The 17,288-nt window shown below is 41.2% G+C and overlaps 1 protein-coding gene across 2 annotated transcripts in view; it reads right to left on the bottom strand.

Moving 5' to 3' along the window:
- Positions 1 to 17,288, bottom strand: part of LOC120979517 (FRAS1-related extracellular matrix protein 1-like) — a 221,425-nt gene that overhangs the window by 101,032 nt on the left and 103,105 nt on the right. For both annotated transcript variants that reach the window (XR_005774308.1, XM_040408315.1), the window contains exon 25: positions 39 to 453. Coding sequence is in view for 1 of the 2 variants with exons in the window: in XM_040408315.1 (XP_040264249.1) it covers positions 39 to 453 (415 nt within the window). In the remaining variant the exon portion in view is untranslated. The remainder of the gene's footprint in view (positions 1 to 38; positions 454 to 17,288) is intronic.

The following is a 17,288-nucleotide window of genomic DNA, read 5'->3' as shown; positions in this document are numbered from 1 at the left end:
TTGTGGCAAATCATAAACTAATTCAAAATTGCACTTACCTGTATTGTAAAAACTGCAGAATCCTCAATTAGCTGACCATTAAGCAAAAACCCAACATTGGTATGATCTGTGACTGTGAATAAGAAGCGGTCGATTTCTCCCGATCCTCCATAGTGTTGGTAAGATAGATATAAGTTGTTTATATCCATCTGTGTAAAATGGTTCTGCTGCAGAATGGCGCCGCTCAGGTACAACTGACCATGTTGTGGATATTCTTTAATGGTGTATGCAAGCTTTTCCAGTGGGCTGTCTGGGTCCAATATCTGCAGGACATCAGGGGTAATGGCAATGGCTTCTCCTTCCAAGATTTGAAGCCCTTTATTAAAAAGAAGAGTTGGAGGAATTCTATCTGTCTGATCGATGATAAACTGTAATGACCCATCTTTTGCCTTTAATCCATTGCTCACAGTAAAACTATGCAAAAAGAAATAAACGAAAATCAAAACTTTTTAAACTCTTGATATGTTTTCAAAGGCTGTTGACTAATAAAAAAGCAGAAAAAGCAGCAATAAAAATATACCATAATACTGCACCTATATATAGGAATATAACAACTATAATATTGCCCCAAGAATATAACTATTATAATACTGCCTCCTCCTATATAAAAATAATATAACTACTATAATACTGCTTCTATGTACAAGAATATAACTACCATAATACTGCTCCTATATACAGGAATATACTACTATAATACTGCTCCTATGTACAAGAATATAACTACTATAATACTGCTCCTATGTACAGGAATATAACTACTATAATACTGCTCCTATGTAAAAGAATATAACTACTATAATACTGCCTCCTATGTACAAGAATATAACTACTATAATACTGCCCCCTATGTACACGAATATAACTAATGTAATACTGCCTCCTATGTACAAGAATATAACTACTATAATACTGCTACATATGTTCAAGAATATAACTACTATAATACTGCTCCTATGTACAAGAATATAACTACTATAATACTGCTTCCTATGTACAAGAATATAACTACTATAATACTGCTCCTATGTACAAGAATATAACTACTATAATACTGCTCCTATGTACAAGAATATAACTACTATAATACTGCTCCTGTGTACAAGAATATAACTACTATAATACTGCTCCTATGTACAAGAATATAACTACTATAATACTGCTCCTATGTACAAGAATATAACTACTATAATACTGCTCCTATGTACAAGAATATAACTACTATAATACTGCTCCTATGTACAAGAATTTAACTGCTATAATACTGTTCCTATGTACAAAAATATAACTACTATAATACTGCTCCTATATATAAAAATATAACTACTATAATACTGCTCCTATGTACAAGAATATAACTACTATAATACTGCTCCTATGTACAAGAATATAACTACTATAATACTGCTCCTATGTACAAGAATATAACTACTATAATACTGCCTCCTATGTACAGAATATAACTACTATAATACTGCCTCCTATGTACAATAATATAACTACTATAATACTGCCTCCTATGTACAAAAATATAACTACTATAATACTGCTCCTATGTACAAGAATATAACTACTATAATACTGCCTCCTATTTACAAGAATATAACTACTATAATGCTGCTCCTATGTACAAGAATATAACTACTATAATACTGCTCCTATGTACAAGAATATAACTACTATAATACTGCTCCTATGTACAAGAATATAACTACTATAATACTGCTCCTATGTACAAGAATATAACTACTATAATACTGCTCCTATGTACAAGAATATAACTACTATAATACTGCTCCTATGTACAAGAATATAACTACTATAATACTGCCTCCTATGTACAAGAATATAACTACTATAATACTGCCTCCTATGTACAAAAATATAACTACTATAATACTGCTCCTATTTACAAGAATATAACTACTATATTACTGCTCCTATGTACAAGAATATAACTACTATAATACTGCCTCCTGTGTACAAGAATATAACTACTATAATACTGCTCCTATGTACAAGAATATAACTACTATAATACTGCCTCCTATGTACAAGAATATAACTACTATAATACTGCTCCTATGTACAAGAATATAACTACTATAATACTGCCTCCTATGTACAAGAATATAACTACTATAATACTGCTCCTATGTACAAGAATATAACTACTATAATACTGCCTCCTATGTACAAGAATATAACTACTATAATACTGCCTCCTGTGTACAAGAATATAACTACTATAATACTGCTCCTATGTACAAGAATATAACTACTATAATACTGCCTCCTATGTACAAGAATATAACTACTATAATACTGCCTCCTATGTACAAGAATATAACTACTATAATACTGCCTCCTATGTACAGGAATATAACTACTATAATACTGCTCCTATGTACAAGAATATAACTACTATAATACTGCCTCCTATGTATAAGAATATAACTACTATAATACTGCTCCTATGTACAAGAATATAACTACTATAATACTGCTCCTATGTACAAGAATATAACTACTATAATACTGCTCCTATGTACAAGAATATAACTACTATAATACTGCCTCCTATGTACAAAAATATAACTACTACAATACTGCTCCTACAGTATGTACAAGACCAGGGAGTTTATGCTTATGAATGGGAATAGATGTTCTCATATTGGGCTGATTTTGGTTTACAATGTGCACTCGAAGTGATTTTAGTGATTTTCACTTTGACAACATAAACATTTTACATTTAATTTCTTAATTTGATTTTCCGCTGATTTCTTCTGAACTTTACTTGCCCTGTGACTGACAAGTTGTCTTAGGACACAGGATCCGTTTACTTTGCTGCACTCCACGTCTCCTCCATGTTAGGAGTCTTGTCTGGCAAATGCTGCCTTAAAAGTTAACAAAATATACTTTTGTTGCACAAAGATCTAAAAAAGCGTGTTCTGCGAGTGCGTCCAGAAGCCGCAGCTTCAGCCTCCCGCCTGCTTCCCCCTAGATGATTTGGCCCTGTACAGTAGAATCATGTCAGCTAAGGCTAGGGGACTACGTAACCTGGCAGAGGAAGAAAAATACAGACTCACTCTGTAAAAATAGTCACCCCTTAGAACAGCACAGTGTGCACTGTCCTACCAAAACAACCCAGAAAAAGCAAAAAAAAAAAAAATTAACAAAATAAAATAATTAAAATTGAAAATAAATAAATAAATACAAATGCTAATAACATAAAACAACTCCTAAAATAAAAAACTAAATAAATAAAAAAATAATGTTACATAAAAATGCTAATGAAATAAAACAACTCGTAAAAGCACAAAATAAATAAATAGAAAAAGGACATAAATAAAAATGCTAATCAAAAAATTCATAAAATCTCAAAATAGGTAAAATAAAAAATATACATAATAATCAAATTAGAAATAAAATAATCAACTGCCGCTTGATCCTAATAGGCGCACAGCCACTGCTCCAGGCGCCCGAACATTTCTTTTTTTCTCCCTGAAGAGCCAGGTTCCTACCTGGTGAAACGCGTCGGAGGAGGACACAGATCACACCAATTAGGGAGGTAAGAGCATAGGGACATTTAATCTAGGCCCGAGGTTCTTGAGGCTGGGGGTCGTCCTTCTAAGGACGAGTGCCCCGACTACAGCCAGTGAGGCTTTTCCATTGACCAGACTAGGCCAAGTAGGGCTAGCATATAGGGAAAGTTATTGGTCCATCCAGGCCCATTTTCTATATGCAGTATACACCCCCTACAGTCTCTTTAGCAGGCCCATACCCTAGCAATAGAGTACCTATCCTTGTTTCCCTAACTAGGCAGGAATTCAGTATATTCCACAGTCTCATTTATTTTATATATAAAAAATTAAAAGTTAAATCTTAAATTAAATACAATAAGGCACACTCAGTACAGTTTATAAACATTTTGAGACTACTGAGGATTTTCTATGAGAGGGTCTACCTATACTTAGACACCAATCATAAACGTATTACACATTAGTACAGGCCCCAAAAATTAGGCATTCACCTGACAGAAAAGGTCTTTTATGCCGCTGTATATACATAAGACAAGGATCATTCTTTGTTCTGTGTGGTGGCGGATATGTGTGGGATGGCATGAGAAAATTCAATTACACGTGGTCGTCACAGGGTCCTCCGAGATCCATGCCTCATTCATTTTTAGAAATGTGAGGTAGTCCACACTGTCATGAGCTAGGCGTGTGCGCTTATCGGTCACGATCCCCCCTGCGGTACTGAATGTCCTTTCGGACAGGACACTCGACGAGGGGCCAGCCAAGTGTTCCATGACAAATTGTGCCAGCTCTGGCCACAGGTCAAGCCTGCACACCCAGTAGTCAAGGGGTTCCTCGCTTCTCAGAGGGTCCACATCGGCCGTTAACCCGATGTAGTCGGACACCTGTCGGTCTAGGCGTTCCCTGAGGCTTGATCCGCAGGGCGGCTGTCGATGGGTTGGCTGGAAGAATGATCTCATATCCGAAGTGACCAACACATCTTCAAACCGCCCTCTTCTTGCAGGCGCGGTAGGATTGGTACCCGCACCTGTTTCGCTGTGGGTGGAAATTCCTCTGCCAGCGCCTGCAACAGCAGAATGCAGCATCTCTCGCAGCAAGGCCTGGAAATGATGCATTCTGACAGCCCTCTGTGATGCTGGTAAAATGTCCACCATTTTGTGTTTGTACCAGGGTCTAAGTACGCTGCCCTTTATGCTTTTTATACGGAGGTCCCTCTTCAAACACTGGAGCATGAAGGCCCCCATTTGCACTAAATTGGAAGCGGTGTAGCGGCCTGGCTTCTGCTCATCGCCCAGAAGAATGTCGTCCTCGGTCTCCTCCCCCCAGCCACGGATAACACCAGGGTTTCCAGAAAAGTTTAAAGCCTTGCTCCTCCTCCCCGGCACCATCCTCCTCCTCTTCCTCTTCAAACTCTTGCTGACTTGTCTCAGATGGACTAGCCCCCCCTGGGAATTCATTCAGCATTGTGACTTCCTTATCTTCCTGCTCCTACTCCTAAGGTACGATGTCACTGATGGCGCCCTGACTGCGACTGACCAGTTTGGTGATCTCCTCAAATGGCTGCAGAAGTCTGCATGCGTCGCGCATGAGCAGCCACTGGCACGGTGAAAGGAAACCAAGCTCCCCAGAACCTGTCCTGCTGCAGAGTTCGTACAGGTAGTTATTAACAGCACGTTGCTGCTAGAGCAGCCTATCAAGCATATACAAAATGGAGTTGCAGCGCGTCGGGCTGTCACAAATCAGGCGTCTGACGGGCAAGTGGTGTCGCCGCTGAGCATCAGCAAGGCGAGCCATGGCCGTATAAGATCTTCTAAAATGGCCAGAGATTTTTCTGGCCTGCCGCAAGACGTCCTGGACCCCGGGGTATTTGACAACAAATCAAACCCCTTAACTAGTATTGTGTGGAAGCAGGTAAATCAAACTCCTTAATCAGTATTTTGTGGAAGCAGGATTATCAAACCCCTTAATCAGTATATTGTTGAAGCAGGCATATCAAACCCCTCAATCAGTATATTGTGGAAGCAGGTATATCGCAGCCCTCAATCAGTATTTTGTGTAAGCAGGTATATCGCAGCCCTTAATTAGTATTTTGTGAAAGCAAGTATATCAAACCCCTTAATCAGTATTTTGTGGAAGCAGGTATATTAAACCCATTAATCAGTATTTTGTGGAAGCAGGTATATCGCAGCCCTCAATCAGTATTTTGTGGAAGCAGGTATATCAAACCCTTTAATCAGTATTTTGTGGAAGCAGGTATATCGCAGCCCTTAATCAGTATTTTGTGAAAGCAGGTATATCAAACCCCTTAATCAGTATTTTGTGAAAGCAGGTATATCATAGTCCTCAATCAGTATTTTATGGAAGCAGGTATATCAAACCCCATAATAATTATTTTGTGAAAGCAGGTATAGTGCAGCCCTCAATCAGTATTTTGTGGAAGCAGGTATATCAAACCCCTTAATCAGTATTGTGTGGAAGCAGGTAAATCGAACTCCTTAATCAGTATTTTGTGGAAGCAGGCATATCAAACCCCTTAATCAGTATTTTGTGAAAGCAGGTATATCAAACCCCTTAATCAGTATTTTGTGGAAGCAGGTATATCGCAGCCCTCAATCAGTATTTTGTGGATGCAGGTATATCAAACCCATTAATCAGTATTTTGTGGAAGCAGGTATATCGCAGCCCTCAATCAGTATTTTGTGGAAGCAAGTATATTAAACCCAATAATCAGTATTTTGTGGAAGCAGGTATATCGCAGCCCTCAATCAGTATTTTGTGGAAGCAGATATATCATAGTCCTCAATCAGTATTTTGTGGAAGCAGGTATATCAAACCCCTTAATCATTATTTTGTGAAAGCAGGTATATTGCAGCCCTCAATCAGTATTTTGTGGAAGCAGGTATATCATAGCCCTCAATCAGTATTTTGTGGATGCAGGTATATCAAACCCATTAATCAGTATTTTGTGGAAGCAGGTATATCGCAGCCCTCAATCAGTATTTTGTGGAAGCAAGTATATTAAACCCAATAATCAGTATTTTGTGGAAGCAGGTATATCGCAGCCCTCAATCAGTATTTTGTGGAAGCAGATATATCATAGTCCTCAATCAGTATTTTGTGGAAGCAGGTATATCAAACCCCTTAATCATTATTTTGTGAAAGCAGGTATATTGCAGCCCTCAATCAGTATTTTGTGGAAGCAGGTATATCATAGCCCTCAATCAGTATTTTGTGGAAGCAGGTATATCAAACCCATTAATCAGTATTTTGTGGAAACAGGTATCTCGCAGGCCTCAATTATTTTTTTTGCCACAACAGTTATATCACGCCACCCTGTTTATTTGGGGCAAAAGGTATATCGCAGCCCTCAATCAGTATTTTGTGGAAGAAGGTATATCACAGCCCTCAACCAGTTTTTTGGGGGGCAACAGGTATATCACACCCGTTGCAAATAGTTGTTCCAATAGCGCTTATCCTTCTATATAGCTGCGGTATCGCAGCAGAACCACACACAACTGCTGCACAATACAAATGCACTATATACTTTCTATGTTAGAAAAGTATATTATAAGTATATCACACCCCTCAGTATATCACACCTATTGATAGCACACCTATACCAGTCCTTAAAAGTACTTTTGTGGCCCTATTAGCTAGCGTTTGGAGTCCCTAACAGTCTGTCCCTGCTCCACACAGCAACCTCCCCCTACACTGGCAAAACACAGAGTGTAAAATGGCTGCCAGATCAGGTTCTTTGATAGGGTGGGGGGGTCTATGTGCTGAAACGTCTCAATTGGCAGTCCTGTCCCACCTGATGGATGTGTCGTGGGTCAAAGTTCGGCACAATGCAAAAGAATATGGTGCCGACGGACATCGCCATATGTTCGCATGTTTGGCGAATCCCGAACGCGCAAAGTTTGCCGTAAAACGACCGCTGGGCGAACCGCAAGGCCTTCTCTAGCCATGACAGCTCGAAAAAAAGCGAAATGAAGTCCATCCATTCATTCCAAAGCAAAGAGGTGGACTTCCAGGCAAAATATCCAAGTCAACAAGTCAGCTCATCACAAGGTCTATCAGTTCTGGTGTGACAAACAAGGCAGTGGAGGCGGCTCGTATGCTTCGTAATAGTCAGATCACAGACGTCAATGCAAGCACCGTGCAACGCACATTACACAAGGGGAAGAAGCCTGGACTTCAATATCGTCATAAGAAGCTTCGTCTCGAGTTTGTAAAAAGTACGAACAGTAGAAGTTTGGAGATGGGTGATTAGCAGCAATGAGATGAAAGTCAATAGACTGGGCTCTGATAGGTGAAAATGGGTCTGGAAGAAACAAGGGAAAAAGGGACTAACGGACTAAACTGTCAAGTTTGGTGGAGGAAGCCTGATGATATGGGGTTGTTACACAGCCAAATGCGTTGGATACTTGACCAGGATCGATGAGTATCCTACAAGATGAGTTACTTCGTACACTCGAGTACTATGGGTATGAAAAGGCCGACATAGTGTTCCAGCAGGACAACGACTCGAAGCAAATGGTTCAATGACAATGAAGTAGAGGTGCTGAATCGGCCCCACAGTCCCCAGACCTCAACCCAATCCAACACTTGTGGGTTGAGCTGAAGAAAAAGCTGTATTCATACCCAAGTGAGTCGACCAGTATGCACCAACATTGGGAAAGCGTAGAAGAGACCTGGGAACAGATTTAGGTCAAGACATGCTTGAATCTGATCAAGAGCGTGCCCAGAAGGACTCAGGCCGTGCTGAAAACCGAAGGTGGATTTACATAATACTAACAAAATAATAAAAATTAAAAAATTTGAATTTTAGGAGCAAAATAGTAACAATGCAGTTGCATGAGAAGAATCTGTAGAACTAATCATATGTTAAATAGCTGCAAGTCCAATTTATGTATGAGATAGCCAAGATGATGTCTATAAAATGATGGGAGTCTCACGTTCGAAGCCGCAGTGGATGGTGAGATATGGAGCCTGAGAGTCAAAGGTTCAAAACATTGTTACCCTTTTGCTCGTCAGTGTACACATCCTCCACAATCATCCTGCTGCACAATTAGCAGATTTTCCATATAGGACTCTAGGAAAAGTGGTTTACTATCTCTGGGGATGTTACAGTAAAAGAAATGCTGGTTGTCCCCTAACTTTCCCAGAATATGATATGACAAAAAAATGGCTTTATGCAATTTTTAAAAGGCTGACCCTCCTCGGCAATCTTGTATCTAACTAGATTGCAATCAGATGATCGACAGGTATGGGACAGCTGCAGATAGGTTCTGCAGCAGCCACTACAGGAGAAATGTGGTATTACATGGAACACAATCAAACAAATGGGCATCCATGAAATATTTGGTCATGTTAAGTACTCCAGAGCTGCAGTTTAGTGCAGAAGGCCCATAGGATGCTGCAATCACAATTCAGATATTAAAATGCAGCCGTATTACACAACTTAGTAGGCTTGAGACTCACATAAATCTTATAGTAGCGAAATTATTATCATTCCCATTTTCCCATTCCCGTTTTGCATGTGGCGAGCAGATGGGCAATTTTAAAAGAAGCACGCAAAAAAAAAATTTGAAAAAAAATTAAATCACCTGGAACCAGCAACTTGAGTCCAAAAATAGTGAGAATGAAATATAGCAGAGAGCGGCAGGGGAAGCTGGCAGCGCTCTGCACCAGAAGGTACCGGTTACAATACAAGATAAACATTTTGAGAAGCCTCAGCTGTGGAGCAGAATAACGAGGCGTTAGTTAACCCGATAAAGCTTACCCCAAGAAATTAATTTAAGGAAGTCCAGCTTCTTCATGCTTCCCTGCCTATGTGTAATCTGTATTTTGGCACCTGGTTGATGTGAGGGGGTGACGCCTTAGTCACTGCTGCTGGTTGGGAGAGCGGGATGGTTTTGCAGAAGTTATTATAACTGGATCTTAGGGTGTCGGACGAGCGGCGCAGATGGTACAGTCTCTGGCAGATACTTAGCACGTAATCTCTTTCATGTTCCTTGTCCGTGTACATGGAAGGCATGCAGAGGCCGATGCTAAGATCCGAGCTTAGTCAATATTATATTAATGTATGACACAATGGGTAGTAAATCATGGGGAGAGGGGGTAGCTTATTCATGACTGTGCCAGCAACAAACAAAAACACAAAGCAAATAAAAGCAAAATGTTGCAAAAAGACTCATGTAAAATAGATATAGACTGTGCACAGATAAGCAACTATTTCCTAAAATCCTAAGGTATAATTGCTATGCAGGATCCAAGTAAGGCCAGGTTCACATAACCGATTATTTTTTCATTGTTCTGATCCGGTGTGAACCCGGCCAAATGTAGGATAATAATATAATAGTATTTTGTAACAAGGAACTTTTGACACAAGGAATATTTTCATAAGAAACAACATTTCTTTCTGTGACACATCATGTTGGACCCACTGTGCCAACGGACTGGTTTGACAGGTTAATTCCTATGGGGTTTATCCTGGTGATTCCCATGGTTTTTACCCTTAAGATAGTCCTAGTGTAGTTATCAGCTTTTGGGGCCCATTGGGGGTCAGAGACACCAGTACAAAGCACGGAGGAGACAGGCAATAATCATAGTCAGGAAACAGGCCAAGGTCAGGGCAGGAAAAGTTTGTGCATGTCTGTGAAACTGGTCCAAGATCAAGGCAGGCAGAAATGGTTTAATATGGTAGTCAAGCTATAGTCAGGGAAGGCAGCAGACGATTCTAAGTGGATGAACAGGCAGAGTTATATACATGGGCAGACAAATAGATAAGCACACCTTCAGGGGAGGACTAAGGCAGAAAGCCTGGAAGGAGAGCACAGGCTATGACTCGGCAGGAGTGGAGCGGTAGCAGGCACAAGAAACACCAGCGGCCAAACCTCTGCAGGAGACAGAGGAGAGCATGCAGCTCCAGACCACCATTAATGCAAGATATAGAGCAGGGTAGGAGACAATAATAGTGGCCTATACCAGCCGCTTCCCCACTCTACTGAGCAGGCACAGGCCACCATCGTAACACATCAGATATACTTGAAGTAATACTAATAAATAGCGTTATGTAACACAGAAATTGCCTTTGTGAAAGTCTAATCCTTTTCTGTATTTTGTGTTTACAAAATGCATTTTTTTTTCTACAAAATGTCCAGTTTATTATCAGCCCTTTCCCCACCATAGGGGAGTATGGCCGAAGGCGAAAAAAAAAGAAGAAGACGACAGGACTAGGTTCTTCCCCTGCTGTTGCAGATTTGTGTCCTTGGATCTCTCCAGGGAGCTCTGAGGGGTTTGTAACTTCAATCCTTAGATCTTCTAACCTCAAAGTTCATGTTGTATTGATCGCAGTATCAGGGGATGCAACCGAGACCAGGCAAATAGAAGAAGAGCATCCTCCATTGCTGTCTCTAGCACCAAGCATTCCCAGATCCCTTAGAGAGTAATGCTTTCAAACATATCCAGCTGAAAACTAGGATGGAGGAGAGAACCATTGGCATCCTGCCCTGCCACCTACTCTGCTTCAGGCCTGTGGTCTACAAGAGGTCAAACATTCTGAGCACATCAGGTTCGTGGTCCAGGTGGCACAATCAATGCGTCAATGGATCATGTTGCAGACAGCAGAGACAGAAAAGTACCCAGCCTCCAATTATGAGAATGGGGTTTGGTTCAGGTTTTAGTTTTTTTTTATATCATTGGAAAACTATGGAACACTATGGAAAGTAAGTTTGTGTAGAGGTGGGAAGAAGGTGGGGAGGCAGCTGGAAAAGCAAGGAGCTAAAGATGTCTGGGCAGAAAACTCTACAGAGATGAGCCATGACTGGGAGAAGTCATCATGGTGGTCTGGGCTGGATGGAGAAAAAAAGGGAAGAGAATCCATGACTTGTGAGTCACTGGATGTACCTACAGTGTATTCACTTATGGAGAGTAGTAAGGAGGAAAGCTGTATACATGAATCCATCCCTAGCACACAGAAGTGGTGACGTGAGAAGCATTCCCAGCCTCCATAGTAATTCTTCTAGTTTGTAGAGACACATGAGAATTCTGCAGAGGGGCAGATACTTTACGAGATAATCTATTTACATTGTTGACTATGGCGTTTAGGCGGAATAATAGACGGCATATGTTTATCGCAGAGACAACGCCATCTGGGATAAGACGTCTTAAGTCTCACCTCGCAACGCTCGTATTAAAGCTTAGAAGAAAAACACTGAAGCATAAATGTATAAGGAATATATACAGCAGAGGCAGGGACGACACTGTAAAACGATGCGCCAACACTAACACATCTCAACAATGTTAATGTATGAAGGTTTTTGCTACCATTTTAGCGCCAATAGCAATATTTATTGTGTGCATTATGACTGTATTGTGAAATCGTTGTGCAACTCCCGGGCTCTCATGTCACTGAGTGGACTGTCACATTGTCACGGAAGGTGAGGGAAGGGAAGCAAACCAAACACAACTAAATTAAACAAAACAGCAGGCTAGGCCCCACAGCTAGGGAAAAGGGAAAGGTCACCTCCTGACAATCCCTGAGCCTTTCCCTGACTGCTACCAACATGAACAAATCTCGTGTTCTCTCATGCACTCGAACCTAAGCCCTGCTGCAACTGACACAAACCATCAGCTAGGGAGCGGGCGAAAAGACAACCGGTTCCTTGCACAAGATAAAGGAACTAGCTTCTACCTAAGGCCTAGCCAGTACAAACAACAGAAGGGAAGGAAGGAGGACTTAACTGAAGACGAACTGGGAGCAGGAGATCCACCAAACACCAGCAGAGATCTCCAGGAGAAACTATAAACCGCAAGGGCTATAGTGCGAGGCGGGTATAAATAGAATCACTTACAAACTAATGAGCAGAACCTGTGAGGGGGTGGGATTCTGTCCAAAGCCACAACAAAGAAATCTGTCAGATAGATTCACGTGCAGCAAGTCTGACAGATCTTCTCAGATCGCTCACAGGGCAGGGCGTGACAGACATCACTGATATGACTATACATGCATTATCCCTGTACAGTAACATCATTATACGAATTATCACATACAACACCAATGTGACATCTGTGAGTACATTATCCCTGCAGTGTGACATCACTGTGTGCATTATCCTTATACTATGACATCACTGTGTGCATTGTTCCTAAACTGTGACATCACCACTGTGTGCATTATTCCTGTGCCGTAGCATCACTAATGTGTGGATCATTTGTGCACTGTAACATTACCGTGTGCATTATTCCTGTGCTGTGACATCACTATGTGCATTATTCCTGTGCTTTGACATCACTGTGCATTATGCCTGTACTGTAAAATCATTGTGATTATTATTTCTGTTCTTCTGACGTCATGGTGTGTATTGCCATGTACTGTGACATCTCTGTGTTTACTATCTCTGTACTGTGACATCACTGTGTTTATGATCCCTGTACTGTGACATCACTGTTTATTATCACCGTACTGTGACATCACTCTGTTTACTATGTCTGTACTGTGACATCACTGTGTTTATTATCCTGGAACTGTGACATCACTGTGCGTATTATCCCTGTACTGTGACATCACTATGTTTATTTTCCCTGTACTGTGACATCACTGTGTTTATTATCCCTGTTCTGTGACATCACTGTGTTTATTATCCCTGTACTGTGACATCACTGTGTGTATTATCTCTGTACTGTGACACCACTGTGTTTATTATCTCTGTACTGTGACATCACTGTGCGTATTATCCCTGTACTGTGACATCACTATGTTTATTTTCCCTGTACTGTGACATCACTGTGTTTATTATCCCTGTTCTGTGACATCACTGTGTTTATTATCCCTGTACTGTGACATCACTGTGTGTATTATCTCTGTACTGTGACACCACTGTGTTTATTATCTCTGTACTGTGACACCACTGTGTGTATTATCTCTGTACTGTGACATCACTGTGTTTATTATCTCTGTACTGTGACATCACTGTGTGTATTATCTCTGTACTGTGACACCACTGTGTTTATTATCTCTGTACTGTGACACCACTGTGTGTATTATCCCTGTACTGTGACATCACTGTGTTTATTATCTCTGTACTGTGACATCACTGTGTTTATTATCCCTGTACTGTGACATCACTGTTTATTATCTCTGTACTGTGACATCACTGTATTTATTATCTCTGTACTGTGACATCACTGTGTTTGTTATCCCTGTACTGTGACATCACTGTGTTTATTATCCCTGTACTGTGACATCACTTTGTTTGTTATCCCTGTACTGTGACATCACTGTGTTTATTATCCTGTACTGTGACATTACTGTGTTTATTATCTCTGTACTGTGACATCACTGTGTTTATTATCCCTGTACTGTGACATCACTGTGTTTATTATCCTTGTACTGTGACATCACTGTGTTTATTATCCCTGTACTGTGACATCACTGTTTATTATCCCTGTACTGTGACATCACTGTGTTTATTATCCCTGTACTGTGACATCACTGTGTTTATTATCCCTGTACTGTGACATCACTGTGTGCATTATCTCTGTACTGTGACATCACTGTGTTTATTATCCCTGTACTGTGACATCACTGTGTGTATTATCTCTGTACTGTGGCATCACTGTGTTTATTATCTCTGTACTATGACATCACTGTGTTTATTATCTCTGTACTGTGACATCACTGTGTTTATTATCCCTGTACTGTGACATCACTGTGTTTATTATCCCTGTACTGTGACATCACTGTGTTTATTATCCCTGTACTGTGACATCACTATGTTTATTATCCCTGTACTGTGACATCACTGTGTTTATTATCCCTGTACTGTGACATCACTGTTTATTATCCCTGTACTGTGACATCACTGTGTATATTATCCCTGTACTGTGACATCACTGTGTTTATTATCCCTGTACTGTGACATCACTGTGTTTATTATCCCTGTACTGTGACATCACTGTGTTTATTATCTCTGTACTGTGACATGACTGTGTTTATTATCTCTGTACTGTGACATCACTGTGTTTATTATCCCTGTACTGTGACATCACTGTGTTTATTATCCCTGTGCTGTGACATCACTGTGTTTATTATCCCTGTGCTGTGACATCACTGTGTGTATTATCCTTGTACTGTGACATCATTGTTTATTATCCCTGTACTATGACATCACTGTGTTTATTATCCCTGTACTATGACATCACTGTGTTTATTATCCCTGTACTGTGACATCACTGTGTTTATTATCCCTGTACTGTGACATCACTGTGTTTATTATCCCTGTACTGTGACATCACTGTTTGTTATCCCTGTACTGTGACATCACTGTGTGTATTATCCCTGTACTGTGACATCCCTGTGTTTATTATCCCTGTACTGTGACATCACTGTGTTTATTATCTCTATACTGTGACATCACTGTGTTTATTATCCCTGTACTGTGACATCACTGAGTGTATTATCTCTGTACTGTGACATCACTGTGTTTATTATCCCTGTACTGTGACATCACTGTGTTTATTATCCCTGTACTGTGACATCACTGTGTGTATTATCTCTGTACTGTGGCATCACTGTGTTTATTATCTCTGTACTGTGACATCACTGTGTTTATTATCCCTGTACTGTGACATCACTATGTTTATTATCCCTGTACTGTGACATCACTATGTTTATTATCCCTGTACTGTGACATCACTGTGTTTATTATCCCTGTACTGTGACATCACTGTTTGTTATCCCTGTACTGTGACATCACTGTGTGCATTATCCCTGTAGTGTGACATCACTGTGTTTATTATCTCTGTACTGTGACATCACTGTGTTTATTATCCCTGTACTGTGACATCACTGTGTTTATTATCTCTGTACTGTGACATCACTGTGTGTATTGTCCCTGTACTGTGGCATCACTGTGTTTATTATCTCTGTACTGTGACATCACTGTGTTTATTATCCCTGTACTGTGACATCACTATATTTATTATCCCTGTACTGTGACATCACTGTGTTTATTATCTCTGTACTGTGACATCACTGTGTTTATTATCCCTGTACTGTGACATCTCTATGAGCATTATGCCACTAATGTGACGACTGTATACCACTATTCATAAGCTTTACATTATCTGAACTTGTTTCTGAGAATGCTCATGGTTGAGTAGGGCCCTGTTCCAAGATTTAACTATGTACATACACATGCAGGGAATAGCTCCCGTTGAGCACATGTATTCCTAAATGTGGGGACGCGTTAAAGGGAACTTGTCAGCGAGATTAAGCTCCATTAACGGCAGTGTTGCATGAGCAGTACCAGAGACAGGGAGTCCCGATCGATAGTTTGACCTCGCATACTGCCCCCATTTCCCCCTGTGCTCTCAAAGCTGCACTGCTGATCTCAGGGGTGCACCACCAATGAGGCCAGGTGAGGCGATCGCCCCAGGCGGCAGCAGCAGGTAGGGGCAAGAGGGGGGCAGCTGAATGGCCATGCGCTGAAGGGAAGGGGTTAGGTTAAGATATTGGCATGGGGGGGGGGGGGGCACTGTTTCAGTTCTCGCCTCAGGCAGCAGAAAGGCTAGGTGCACCCCTGGCTGAGCTTGCCCACATGATGGAGAGGACCTCCTGTGTCAGCATTCCTGACAATCTACCACATTAGGCATCACCATGTTAGCTGGAAGAAAGACACCGTCCTGGGTTTCTCAGGCACACAGCGATGTAATGGCATCACTACTACACTGGTGCACTGTGGCAGCTGCAGTTGTGACAGTACAGTGCAATTTTCAGAATAATTGTAATAAATGTTCTCCACATAGAAACTTCATTTCACGTTGTCTGAAGCAATTCAAAACCCCTGTTACTTTATGTCACAGTGAAAATCCGGGCCGCTCAAAGACAGTGAACAGGACTGGAGCCGTATAGAAGCACAGTCCTAAAAAGTCACCCAGCACGGTATAGCAGATCTTACAAAAACGTGTGCGCTGTAAGCCATACAGATTCTTCAGTAGCTGAAACCGGACAAAAAATGGAACACTCTGACTAGGGTTGAATGAATTGAAGCAGAATTCAGTCTGAAGTTTAGGAAAACTTTAATTTGCGACAAATCCAATTTTTCCTGCGTTTCGTTGTTACAAATCAGGTCTTCATAAAATAGCGGCTGCATGTGTTGCAAAGCAAAACTAAGTGTAGAGGAGACAAGCCCAGGAACGTGGGACCCCTCATAATGCTGTGCAGCCAGCCAATCCGCAGATAGCCATCCCCTGTGATGTCACAGCCCTATAAAACCCTCATTACACGCAGTCTCTGCCATTGTCCTGTGAGCTGAGCATAGGGAGAGACGTGGCAAGCGCTCATGCGTTAGAAACAGTGTTGCTGAAAAGATTAATAGAAGAATATTGGAGGGGGAGAGTGCAGGGAGAGTACAGGAAGAGTACAGGGACAGTGCAGGAAGAGTGCAGGAAGAGTGCAGGGAGAGTGCAGGGAGAGTACAGGAAGAGTACAGGGACAGTGCAGGGACAGTGCAGGGAGAGTACAGGGAGAGTTCAGGGACAGTGCAGGAAGAGTGCAGGAAGAGTGCAGGGAGAGTGCAGGGAGAGTACAGGAAGAGTACAGGGACAGTGCAGGGAGAGTACAGGGACAGTGCAGGAAGAGTGCAGGGAGAGTACAGGAAGAGTGCAGGGAGAGTACAGGAAGAGTGCAGGGAGAGTACAGGGACA

Source organism: Bufo bufo, chromosome 9, assembly GCF_905171765.1.
Source record: "Bufo bufo chromosome 9, aBufBuf1.1, whole genome shotgun sequence".
NCBI lineage: Eukaryota > Metazoa > Chordata > Amphibia > Anura > Bufonidae > Bufo > Bufo bufo.
The sequence above is the reverse complement of the archived record's forward strand: the minus strand, read 5'-3'. Positions and strand labels throughout refer to the sequence as shown.